This window comes from Armigeres subalbatus, chromosome 2 (genome assembly GCF_024139115.2).
Source record: "Armigeres subalbatus isolate Guangzhou_Male chromosome 2, GZ_Asu_2, whole genome shotgun sequence".
Classification (NCBI taxonomy): Eukaryota; Metazoa; Arthropoda; class Insecta; order Diptera; family Culicidae; genus Armigeres; species Armigeres subalbatus.
The window spans coordinates 201,429,304-201,442,659 of NC_085140.1; the positions used below are offsets into that span (position 1 = coordinate 201,429,304).

At 41.8% G+C, this 13,356-nt stretch overlaps 2 protein-coding genes across 2 annotated transcripts; both read left to right on the forward strand.

The window, feature by feature from the left end:
• Window positions 1-1,620: 1,620 nt before the first annotated feature.
• LOC134209500 (uncharacterized) lies at window positions 1,621-2,835 on the forward strand. The gene has a single exon (XM_062685481.1). The coding sequence runs from the start codon at window positions 1,621-1,623 to the stop codon at window positions 2,833-2,835; it is 1,215 nt and encodes a 404-aa protein (XP_062541465.1).
• A 58-nt stretch (window positions 2,836-2,893) lies between these two features.
• LOC134209501 (uncharacterized) lies at window positions 2,894-3,457 on the forward strand. Its single transcript, XM_062685483.1, has one exon. It carries the CDS (start codon window positions 2,894-2,896, stop codon window positions 3,455-3,457), a length of 564 nt encoding a protein of 187 aa, XP_062541467.1.
• The last annotated feature ends 9,899 nt before the right edge of the window (window positions 3,458-13,356 follow it).

Sequence of the window (13,356 nt, forward strand, 5' to 3'; positions counted from 1 at the left end):
TATGTGCGCCGCAATGAAAAGCTACTTCAATCTGGATAGCCTTGGGATTTCAAAACCGGAAAAGATTTTGCGGTCGAATGAAGATCAACGAGCGTTGGATATGCTTGAAAAGCTAACAACCCCAAAAGAGGGAAGGTACGAAGCGGGACTCCTCTGGAAGTACGACAACGTTCGTTTTCCGAATAGCCAAAGTATGGCTTTCAGAAGATGGCAGTGCCTTGACCGGCGTATGCAAATGGATAATAATCTCGCAGAAACCGTTAGGATGAAGATGAAGGACTACGTGAATAAGGGTTACGTGCGAAAGCTGACGCAAGCAGAACTCAACAAACAGCAGTCTCAACAATGGTTCGTGCCCGTATTCCCTGTTGTGAATCCCAACAAACCGGGTAAGGTACGGCTAGTATGGGACGCCGCTGCTCCTGCTCATGGTGTTTGCCTCAATTCGTTCCTAATCAAAGGCCCTGATCTTTTGACATCGCTACTAGCAGTTCTCGTCCAGTTTCGGGAGTTTCGCATCGCTATCTGCGGGGATATTCCGGGAGATGTACCTGCAGATTCTTCTGAGACAAGACGTTCGCCTGTGCTTCTTTTGGAGGGACGATGTAGGGAGCGCTGAACCCAGCATATACACTTTGCTGGTGTTGCCGTTTGGGGTATCATGTGCCCCTAGTATCGCACAATATGTGAAAAATACCAATGCTCAGCGATTCCAGGAAAGTCATCCGGCAGCGGTTCGAGCCATCGTCGATAAACATTACGTGGATGATATGTTTGCAAGCGTCGAAAGCGAACAAGAAGCAATAGATCTCGCGCTGAACGTGAAGGAAATCCATGCTGAAGCCGGCTTTGACATGAGAAATTGGATCTCAAACTGTCCGGCTGTTTTGGAGGCGCTACATGAGAGAATCACGGAAGAGAAGGACCTTAGTATGGCGGAAGGAGCCACTACGGAAAAGGTACTCGGAATGTGGTGGAATACTTCGACTGACTGTTTCACCTTCAAGATTTCTCCTCGCTATGATCCAGAGCTTATATCGGGCCAGCGGAGACCAACCAAGAGGGAAGCACTCAGAACGTTGATGATGATCTTCGACCCCTTGGGGCTTATTGGTCATTTCTTAATGTTCTTGAAGGTGGTGTTACAGGAAATATGGAGAACGTCCGTCGGATGGGATGATCCTATAGAAGAAAAACAGTTTGGAATGTGGATGCAGTGGCTAAAGGTACTTCCTGAAGTGGCAACGGTAGAAATCCCACGTTGCTATAGGACCGCTACATCAATTGATAGTACCAACGAAGTGCAAATGCACATCTTTGTCGACGCTAGTGAGAAAGGGTTCGCTGCAGTGGTATATCTGCGATTCAAGCAAGGAGACATCATTGAAACGGCGCTGGTAGGATCAAAGACACGTGTTGCACCTATCAAGTTCCTATCAATTCCGCGATCGGAGCTACAAGCCATCGTAATCGGAGTAAGGTTTTTCGAACAGCATAGCGCAATCGCTGTCCGTCAAGATTAACAGGCGCTTCTTTTGGACCGATTCAAGCGACGTCATCAGCTGGCTCAAATCCGATCATCGCAGATATAGCCCGTTTGTCGCTTTCCGAGTGAGCGAGATGCTGGAAGCTTCGGATGTCAGCGAATGGCAGTGGATTCAAACGAATAATAATGTCGCTGACGATGGAACAAAGTGGAAACGAGTACCTGATATGAGAAAAACAAGTCGATGGTTCCACGGTTCGGAATTTCTCAAAACTCCAGAAGCAGAATGGCCTGTGAAGATACACGTCGATAACGCTACCTCGGAGGAATTACGTCCACATTTATTGCTGCACATCAAATTTCCAGAGCCAATCATCGATCCTCAAAACTTCTCCAAATGGACTTCGCTTCTACGTCGATGCGCATACGTGTTTCGATTCATCGGGAATGTGAAGATATCTAGCTCTGAAGAAAGAACTGTTGGAGCATTGACAGCTGGTGAGCTAGTAAAGGCTGAAAACTACTTGTACCGGCTGGCCCAAGGTAGTTCGTACGCAGATGAGCTAGCAATACTATCGAACACAAGAGCGTCCAAAGATTCTACCTTGACGATACCGAAGAATAGTTCAATCTATTATCTCTGTCCGTTCCTGGACCAACATGGCGTACTCCGGGTGCGTGGTCGAACCTCGGCGTGTCCCGGTGTGAATCCGGATGCAGTGAATCCAATCATCCTTCCACGAACTAATCACATCACACGCCTCATCATATCCCACTACCACAACAAATATCATCATCAACCCCAAAATACCGTGGTTAACGAGTTGCGCCAACGATACAGCATTTCTCGACTGAAGCCTGCCTACAATGAGATTCGTCGATGCTGTCAGCAGTGCAAAAACGATCGTGCACAACCACTACCACCAGCTATGGGCGACTTGCCATTACCTCGCCTGGCCGCCTACGCTCGACAGTTCACGTATATGGGGGTGGACTACTTTGGACCAATTATGATTACCGTTGGACGTCGTCAGGAGAAGCGTTGGGTACTTCTCGCCACATGTCTAACCACTCGCGCCATCCACTTGCAAATCATACACAATATGACTACCGATTCCTGCATTCTGGGACTGAGAAACGTAATGGCAAGGAGAGGGGTACCTGCTGTAATCTTTAGCGACCGGGGTACAAACTTCGTTGGAGCTAGCAGAGAGCTAGAAAATGCCATGCAGAACTTGGATCAAGAGCTTCTTGCAGAAGAGTTCACTACCTCACACACCTCTTGGAGCTTCATTCCCGGCCTCGCCCCATATGGGTGGATCGTGGGAGCAGCTAGTACGCAGTGTTAAGGCTAACCTTGCGAACCTGAAACCGAATAGGACGTTGTCCTATGAAGTGCTGGAAAACATGCTAGCAGAGGTCGAGAATATCATCAATTCTCGTCCACTAACCAGCATTCCGCTGGACGATGACCAGTCCCCAGTGCTGACTCCCAACCATTTTTTGCTGGGATCAAGCAACGGATTAAGACCTTGGGTTGCGTTTGACGATAGCTCGAAGGCGCTCAAGTACGGTTGGGAGCTATCTCAAACCTTAACAAACCAGTTCTGGAAGCAATGGCTTCGGGACTATCTCCCTACAATAACGCGGAGGACCAAATGGTTTGCAGAGACGAAGCCCATATGTGTCAACGACATCGTCATCATTGTAGACCCGAAGCTCCCTAGGAACACCTGGCCCAAAGGTCGGGTCATTTCTGTTAAGAAGGGATCAGACGGAAAGGTCCGAAGTGCTGCTGTGCAGACATCCAGTGGCATCTACGAGCGACCAACCGTGAAGCTTGCTGTGCTCGACGTAGGCGTTAGGAGTAATGGGCATCAGGATAACCAGGAGCCCATTCCGGGGGGGACTGTTGACGGCGCTACTTTGACGAGAGCATCAAGCCCCACGCGCCCCGCAAAGTCGACATGAATTTGGAATTCATCCACTCTACACCCATCGCACGTTCGGAGGACCGTGCGAGATCTAGCGATCAAGAGAAGGTCAGACAAGTAAACAACCGCGTCTATTGTGTGGTCTGACCTTCGTCTGTAGAACGGTAGTGCATCAAAAGTGCGGAATGCTAAAATTGAACTACATATCTAATTGAATTATATCTTAAAAGTACTTACGAACTACCTATTTGAATGAATTATATCTTAAAAGTATGTGCTTAAAACTATTTACGAACTACTAGTGTAAAACTTATCATCTACTTATAGAGCTAAACCGTAAATCTAGGAGGTTGCTTATCCTAACTAAAACTACGATTACTGCCAAGTGCGTTTAGGTGGTTTTCCTGTGGCAAATATGCATTAATATTGCAATTGATTAATATAAGTATGTGACTAAGACAAAATTACAAGACTAAAACTAATCTGTGAATCCTGAAGTCGCTAAACAGGTTACGGATTCTTCTTAGGCGGTAACAGTCGTCGAACCTCTTTGTAGGAACAGTTGAGGCTCGAGTCGAGTAGAGGTGAGAATGAAATAAGAAAACCTCAATGAATTAAATACTTACATAAACTTATGACTAGACTACAATTAGAACGACGCACAGTACGACTACGAAAAATTAAAATAATCACCGTTGAGTGGTAGTATCCACTAACGTAAGTTATAAGCATACATCCTATTTTTTTATATGTAACTAAAATTATTTTTACACGGCAGGAATTTTGTAATAAACCCATATATTCGCCAACGGATTGGTTAATTAACAAAATTGAGGATTTTACTACTACCACCCAACAGTCGTCTTCAGTGTCTCGTACATGAGAGACGAGACACTGAAGACGACATTACTGTTGAGGTCGAAATACGTATCAGTCAAGGTACAATTAAGTGGTGGAATTAAATGGGATTGTACAAACTCGTCTTATGAGAAGTGAAGACATTCCACTAAAAAACTCAAAATAATTTTCTTAACAAAATAAAATCTGTTTTTAATTTGTATGCATTTCAGGCAACGATGACTGTGTCCAAAATAACCCTAACAACCCAAACAATGAATGAAACAAAACAAAGGTCTCCAACATCACTTGTGTTTAAGTCACAGTCTACACAATCTGAATCACTGATAAAGCAAAGAAAGCAGTTTTGGTTTAGTGTTATCGGTCTCAATAGTAGCAAGCGAAGGTAGAACTCATCCATAGAGAATTAGTTGAAAGTGCTAGAGATATCCTAGATATAGAAGAGAAGTACCCGATACAGAGAACCAACTTTGAAAACATATACGAAAACAATATGGCACGGCTTTGCTGCATTGAACAGGTGCAGTATTAACAAAGTCCTCTCTAGAATCGTCAAAACCGGAGCTGATGTTCACTCCCATTGAGGAATCTCGTCGATATTAGTCATTATATTCCATGTGTGTATTGAAATATGATGTTTATTCATCTACATTCTCACATAAAAGGTTAACGTTTAGATGTCTCGATTACCTTTTATAAGAAATACAAATTTGCTATAAACAATGCCCTAGTGAGGAATATAATGCCCATAGAGAAGAAGACTAGTGTTTCCAAATAAGAATGCCAAAATGCTGTCACGTGCATTTACATGGTAGAATTGTTTTAAAAAAGCATGGAAAATGGACTTTATGTCCGGCAAATTTTCTTAATCTTAGCTCTGGTGGTGGATGGTTTTTCAGCCCATGAAAGGTTGGGTGCATTATTCTCTATGAATCGTTTGTAAAGCCGTAAAGTAGGCAATTATAATGCGCTGCGCATTTTGGCAAAGAGTGCTTCAAATATTGTTCAAACAAGTTTTGACTAATCGTGTCACTATACTAATGAAAATTGTGAATTTAAAATGAATAGGGGGAATGACGGCTTTGGCAGGTTTTGTTCTATTATTGTCAGGGGTTTTTTTTATGACTGATTATGCTCAAATTTGGCCTAAACATTCTTTGCATATCAAAGAATATTGTGACCAAATTTCATAAAATTTGGTCGACAAAAACCCCCCTGACAATAATAGAACCAATAGCCAATATTTATTCCTGCTGATTCTTCATCTACATAGACTATACAGCTATGTATGTGGACGGAGAATCCCATGTCCCATCGTTTCGCATTGAAAATTGGTCTTCTTCTTCTTCTTCTTCTTCTTATTGGCATTACATCCCCACACTGGGACAGAGCCGCCTCGCAGCTTAGTGTTCATTAAGCACTTCCACAGTTATTAACTGCGAGGTTTCTAAGCCAGGTTACCATTTTTGCATTCGTATATTATGAGGCTAGCACGATGATACTTTTATGCCCAGGGAAGTCGAGACAATTTCCAATCCGAAAATTGCCTAGACCGGCACCGGGAATCGAACCCAGCCACCCTCAGCATGGTCTTGCTTTGTAGACGCGCGTCTTACCGCACGGCTAAGGAGGGCCCCTCATTGGTCATAATACTATTTTTATAACTCACGAGAAAGGCTCCATCACCGCTAGGTGGATTAATCTGGGTTTTTATAGTAAAAATGAACTTTTCGAGCATTCAAAATGAAACCTAGAGCCTAGCAGCGCTATCCCGATCTTCCCGGTCTGAGACATTTTCGGGTTGATTTGCATAAGAGTATCATCGTGTTAGCTTCATGATATATGGATCTAAAAATGGTAACTAGACTTAGAAACTTCACAGTAAAGAATTGTGGAAGTGGTTAAGGAACACTAACCTGGCGAGGTGTCCAGTTAGCCTTGCGAGCAAAAACATGGTGTTTCCAATCCCGACAGGGCGAGCTTGATGCTCGGTCCGGTCTAGAATGTTTTCGAATGGGAAACATACTTGGCCTCCTGGGCATAGCGTTTCCTTTGTCCTTGCCACACAAGATACATGTTCATGCAATTGGCGGACATAGGGTAAAATGCCCAATAATGGACCCCCCAGTAGCAAAATTTTGCTCTTCCTGGCATAAGGAGTGGAAATTTTCAAAATATTAATTTTGCGTGATATCTAATATCAAGCTCTGCATCTCCTCTTCACGATACATACATAAAACACTCAAATAAACGACGTTATTCGTTGAAATTAACATTTCAAAGTCTGACTGAATTTGCCTTATAGTAGACCCCCTGGGGGTCCATAATAGGAAATTGCTTCCCTATAGTCGACACTTCATTTGATTTTCATGTTCCGTTTCTGGATGTTCTTGTTCCATATTATGAACTCCCCAAAATATTCCTATAATGGACACTAGAGTGGGGCGCAGTTGTATGGAAAACGCAAACTTCGTCCGATCAAGTGAGATCAAGGTTTTCTGAATCGTTTTGGGACCCTATCAACCGTGCAAATATGGGCACGATTGGTTGCGACCTCGCATGCCGCATCGCGTTTTAAATTTACATGGAAATTAGTATGGGAAAACTTACTTTTTCACATTTTTGCTATTAGCGGCTTCAATTTATCATCAATCACGTGACTCAGTACGTTAGCATAAAGTCTGAAAGATGCCGGAAGACTTTGCCGAAGAAGGTAAGTTGCTGGAAGGTCTACAAAAAAGGTATCACGTTTCGAAAATTGATTGTTCAAACCATATGTAAGAAATCAATGTTTCTGCCAGCACTACCGGACGACCTATGGTTATCGAAAGGCAAAACCCATTTTCCTTCTTGTCGGTTTTTTTCTTTGTGAAATGATTCAGGATAGCTCCCATGAGCTCTAAAACCCAATAAGAACAATTATTTTGAAATAACAATAAGTTAAATTATTGGTCTACGTAGTTCGGCAGTGCTGGCAGAAAAAACGATTTTTTGCATATGTTTTGAACAATCAATCTTCGAAACGTTATAACTTTTTTTCGTAGAGGTTCCAGCAACGTGCCTTCTTCAGCAAAGTTTTTCGGCATCCTTTGGGTTATACTTTAACGCAATGTGCCACTCGGTTTACGTTGAACTGAAACCTCTAGTAGTATAAATGTAAGAATATACGTTCTCGCATACTAATTTCCATACAAACTGCAAACGCGATGCGGAAAGCGAGGAAGCAACCAATCGGTCCCAAATTTTGCACAGTTGTTCAGGACCCAGAATGGCTTCGAAAAACCATTGATTTGAAAAAATGACCATGACGCTCCACTCTAATGGACACTCTCGTGTTTATTTTTTATAGAATTGTAAAAAATCATCTGATTTTACTTTCCATAGCATTTCCAATGCATGTAATCAAATCATAGGACTGTAGGGTGGGTTCTCCCGATGGAATTTCATAGCAAAATGTTTACATTGTGCTGTAATAATGCAGAAATGGCTGGAGGGTCCACTATTGGTTAGGGGTCCACTATTGGGCACTTTACCCTAGTCAAGGAACAGTCGAAAAGCAGGCCAATTTCCAGTTGAAAGTAGAATCATCGAAGAAGAGGAAGCTGCGTGGCGGCAATGTCCCACAAAAAGAAGGTAGAGTAAGATTTATGAACTTACCATTTATTGCTTTTTAATAAATTGGCCTCAGAAAAATATATTTAGCTCTTTTAGTGGAATGTATTCAACCGTCTAAGACGAATTAAGTACTCTCCATTTAATTCCACCAATTAATTTTCGATATCTTTGCAGATACGTATTTCGACCACAACTGTGTGGTCGTCTTCAGTGTCTCGTACTTGACTAAGTCGTAAGACGTAAGTCGAGTCAACTACGAGACACTGAAGACGACCACACAGTTGTGGTCGAAATACGTATCTGCAAAGATATCGAAAATTAATTGGTGGAATTGAATGGAGAGTACTTAATTCGTCTTAGACGGTTGAAATTGGCCTCGTTTTTTTGCTTACAAGCAGTTACATATTCTATGAGAAAACTGCGGCCTTTTGTGATTTTTTATTATTAAACCATTCCTAAATTAATTCCGTGACTAACAGCTCAGTACGGTATGTGCTTACACGTTGATTAAGTACAATTCGATTAGTTTATTATTGTTCCTTTTTGTCTTTTCCACACCATCGATAGTAAGGCAATCTAAAAATTCAATTTCCAAAATAGTTTGATTCATATTGATTCACCTTTCTGATGCCATAGCTTTGGAATTGTAAATGACATTATTTGCAATTTTGTTGTTGTCAGGTTGACTATCTTTTATTTTATTTGTCTATTTTACTCAACGGACAACCAAAATTACGTATTAGATGTACTAAGTTTTGTTCCTTGTCTGATATTGCTGATGTAAGCTAAATTTCCGATCGGTTTTCACGAATATAGGGACGCAATATTTTACTTGCAACACGTGACTGAATCGACGCTATCTGTTCTCCGGATGATTTTGATTACAATGACCTTTACTGACGTACCATCCTAAACATATTGTCATGGCCAGTGGAGCGCCATCCGGTCCTTCGCCGGCATTCAAATAAAAGTGCCAGCCGCAAGTTGTCCGCATCAGTGAACTCTTTCCGCCCAAAAGAGTGTGGGCCGGGCAAAGAATCAAACTCGTCGAATACGTTTCAGCAATTCCACGCTGAGAAATCGAAACTGTATACCCAGTGCGAAATTAAGGAGTTCGCTTATTAGAAGAGGATCAGTGATTAGATTCAAACACAACATGTTTGGGGTGTAAATTTGCTAAGAAAAATTTTAGTTGTGCAAAACTTCCATTTCTACTGTGAAAATCAATATATCAGAATCTACTTTGGATTGCGAATTCAAATATTAACACACAGAGAAGCAGACGTCGTTTTTAGAACAGAATGTAATCAAAATCATCGTCATGAAAACTTTATCGTCCAATGCTAAATGCACTGTGAGTGTACAAACGGGAATCATATGGCAGTTAATGTGTGAATGTCAAACACATGCAAAATCGTTGAAAGCGCCATCGGTGGCCGATCGACCACCTACAAGAAAAATCAATATATAGATGAAAAGTGAACACATGTGTTGAGTGAGACGTCTGTTTCTTTGTGAACTTGTTGGTATTACTAATTCAACATTCGAATTTAGTGTTTCAAAATACCAACTTCCCCAACTTCTATGTCAACCAATGTGATGATTCTCCGTTAATTTTACAGTCAAATAATACCGATTCTATGATTGTAATGACTCTCTCCCGTATCTCTCTGAAGGATCAGCAACAAGTCCCCTGTGTGCGAAATCAACACATTGCCTTTTTTCCATCAAAGTAGAAGGGAGACAATATTCATTCGATCCAGTATAAAACCATTCTTTATTTTCCCAATATTTACAGTTCACGTGAAGACGAGGGCCCGCACCGATGTAATCAAGCGCTGCTGCTGCGCTGGAAACCATGTGTGTGTGCGAGAACGTACGTAATTATGTGCGATCCCATTTTATGAATATGATTATTACGTGAAAACATAACCGCATGTACATTCGCTGGGTATCGTGCTTCCAAGTGCGAGTTTCTGTCTGTGCTCCTGCCGGTGGTCGGATTTGGAGCGAAGCCTTGCGAAGAAGGTGAAACCCCTCGCAACGGGTACCGATCAACAACCGTCGAAGAGTTGCAGAATCGTGACACGTGTTTTCGCGGTGCGCTTTTGGTTTGTAGTTGCGTCAGGCAGGGCTCCGCGAGAGGGTGGAAAAGGGAAGCCCATCAATGTCGAATCGTTCGCTTTTCGGCAGATAGTAAATTATGCCACAGAAACAGCAATGATAAATGTAATTTCTATGGAAATTTACTCCTGTGACTGGGCGTGTAAATGAACAAACATCGCGGCTGGAAGTGAAGGAGTGGGTGGCAAGGTCGACGGGCGGTCGGTGCCTTTTTGCGGTGGAACCATTTTCCATTGGGAAATTTCGATTCCGGAGGAGCTGTGGCCTGTCTGGCGGTGATGGCGGTCTTTGTGACACACATGCTGCACCGGGTTTGTCAATTTATTTGCATATTTTGTACGGAGCTCAGCAATCACCGAGAGGGTTCTTGCACAGGGCACATACGCGCGCGACTCGACTTGTAACGTTTGAGTGGATTAGTTGATTGGGTTTCCTTTGTGTTCGCGTGTCATCATTGCTGTATGTGCGGAAACGGTTTCGACGAAAGCGTTTCAGAATTGCGTTGAATTTAGTTTTTCACATTGTTTGTAATCAAATATAGATGTGGCATAGAAATAAATACAAGAAAAAACAATGGACCAAAGTAATACAATTTATACTTATATTCAACATTTTGAAAAGGTTTTTTACATTTGTAGTTTTACCTAAATGATTTTTTTTATTAAATTAGTACGAACAAAACTGATAACCAGGAATTTTTCAAGATTCTTTGCGAATTCAGTAAATTTTCTAACATTGTGAACATTGTGAAACTTTAATTTGCTTCAATGGTTGCTATGATGAAAGTCCGCCAGCCGCATCGCAAAATTACTGTGCATAAATCAACCTAATCCAGTTCTGTCGGCAGGGTCGTAAAGCAGCTAATGCATCGCATCGGCAATCGATGGTTTTGCTGTCACTATAATTGACAGACGATCCACACCGAAGAAATCATCCCCAATAAATCTTCCCCTATCTGGTCTCGATGAATCGCAAAATAATTGTATGCAAATAAATCAGTAACCATCGGACCCATTAACACTGACTGGCTGGTGTCCGCCGGTTCATTCCGGTCAGGTCCAAGCCGAACGGCTCTCAGAAGGTTCCCCAGGCTTCCAACTCAGGGTTGGCGTGTAATTTTTAATTATATGGCCAATGCTGATCACTCATTCAATTTCTGTTGCACCCCAAGGCCAGGTCACGATGTGCCAAGGCTTTCGTCGTCCTGACTGAACGACAATAATGTAATGAATATAAATTCAAATTAGAGTTCTGTCTTCCCTTCGTTCGGCCATTCGTTCCAAAGTTCTATCCTTTTGGTCTTTTTGATCCGAGGCTCGGCCAACGCTAAACCAGACCCATCCAGACTACCACCACCACCAACAACAACGACGCGGCGTGATTAAGCAGCGAGGTCAAAGTGTTTTAAATTGACTTGGCTCGCTCTCCTTGTGCCAGCGAGTGTGCGTCCATATCCGGGAAAAATACTGCCACGGAGCCGGATCAAAGGATTTCCCGACCAATAATTATAGCAAGTGGTAAATGAATTTATATTCACGCTTCCGAACTGCCTCCCGGCGTCCGTCCAAGCCGAGCTGGCAACATGTGTCCCTAGGCGAAGAAAGAAAAAAAAGATCCTTTCCAATAATGCTGCCAAGCGAGGCATGCGACGACGACAACGACATCGACGACGGTATGGTAGTAAACTTTTCCCCACATCACTTGACAGGAAGTATTACTTCTGCACGTATTTTCCCGACGCCTTCGGGCAATCTTTTGCAAACCGAGACCGGTAATCATTGTCTAATGTGAAAAAAATGAAAATTTATGTTTTCTTGTTTTCGAACGACACGTATCTGCTGCGAGAGTGGTGCCATGAGTTTATCAAGAAACATGTTTCTTAGAATAGGCTTTTTCAGATCACATCAAGGTCGGAATAAATAGAAGCCGGGGGTCGTGAAGTTCGACACTGATGATAAACAGCGTTAGTATGTTTCAAAAGTTGTTTTTTGTTCAAAATTAAATTGCCGAAATAATCTTTCGTCGCATTGATTGCAATAAACGATTTGAGGATTTTAAATTTGATTTTAATACAATATTTATGGAAATAGAGGGAGCAAGAAGTGCTACAGCTTTAAAGTGGAAGTCTATCAACAAGAATATGACCATTATGACTAAACCATCCCTTGAAAGTGTGAAAATCTTATTGATTTTATTGTAATTCCATCAGGTCCAAACTAAGGAATAAACATCAATAAAGTTATCTAGAAAAACTTAGAACTAAACACTATTAAAACATTAAAACTTAGATAGTGATTAAAACCTGGGCGATTATACAGAACGAATGACATCAATCAGAGTAGGGGTAATTGTCTTTCGCGGTGGGGAAACTTAATCGGAGAACGTCGGCCGGATTGACCAACAAGGAAATATAAATCTGAATAATGAAAAAAGGCGCTGCTCTCCGGAGGTGCATCGTTGTAGCCAAAGAAGGGCGGCCATTCAAGCTTAACACAAACAACTTCGATCCATTACACCGACCAAGAAAAATGTATGAAAATTTTCAGACTAGAGGATTTCCGTAATGGCGCTAATCAGAACGCCAGTTTAAACAGAAGATAGAAGCGAAAATGTTCTAAACACTTTTTTTATATGGGGACTTCACTGATTATGAAATATTTTTAATCTTCTCCTTCTTCGACAGCACTACATTTCAACTGGAACTAGGCCTCCTTTTCAACTTAGTATTCTATTAGCATTAATTAACAGCTTTACTATGCCCGTCATTGAATGAGTATGTTTGTATCTTGTGTGGCAAGTACAATGAATACACTATTCCCACCCGAAAACTACTTAGGCCGGGCTGACATTCGAACTCGCCATCTTCTTTGCTCGCAAGGCTAACTGGAGACCTAATGTTTCATTTACTTTATCAAAATCTCGATGAAATAATGATTGTCGTCAAACACGCTAGATTGCAAAAGTAAATCGATTTTCCCTATAGGTTCATTGATTGAGGTCATTATCACAGTCTATTAAGAAGAACCTATTCTTAAAACGAATGAAGCGACGAACGCAGCTAAACGAGGAGAAAAGCTGGATCGGATCAAGTTTTGACAAGAGCTTCAATCTTTTTTTATACATCGCCTTTACCAAGAAGGTCAAAACCCTCTTATCGAATCAATCTTTGTTAACCCAATTACATATTCTTTTTGATATCGTCCACATGCTTTCGCGATTGATGAACAAATGACAAATTATTGGTTAATAATGGAGAAATCATGTCTGGAGTCATCCAAACTGTCCTTGAGTTCTACAGCCACAAAGCTAGAGTTTTTTTTGTCACTGAAAGCTCGAATA

Coding starts and splice junctions, on each gene's coding strand:
- LOC134209500 (XM_062685481.1), top strand. CDS start 1,621: ATGCTGGAAGCTTCGGATGTCAGCGAATGGCAGTGGATTCAAACGAAT.
- LOC134209501 (XM_062685483.1), top strand. CDS start 2,894: ATGCTAGCAGAGGTCGAGAATATCATCAATTCTCGTCCACTAACCAGC.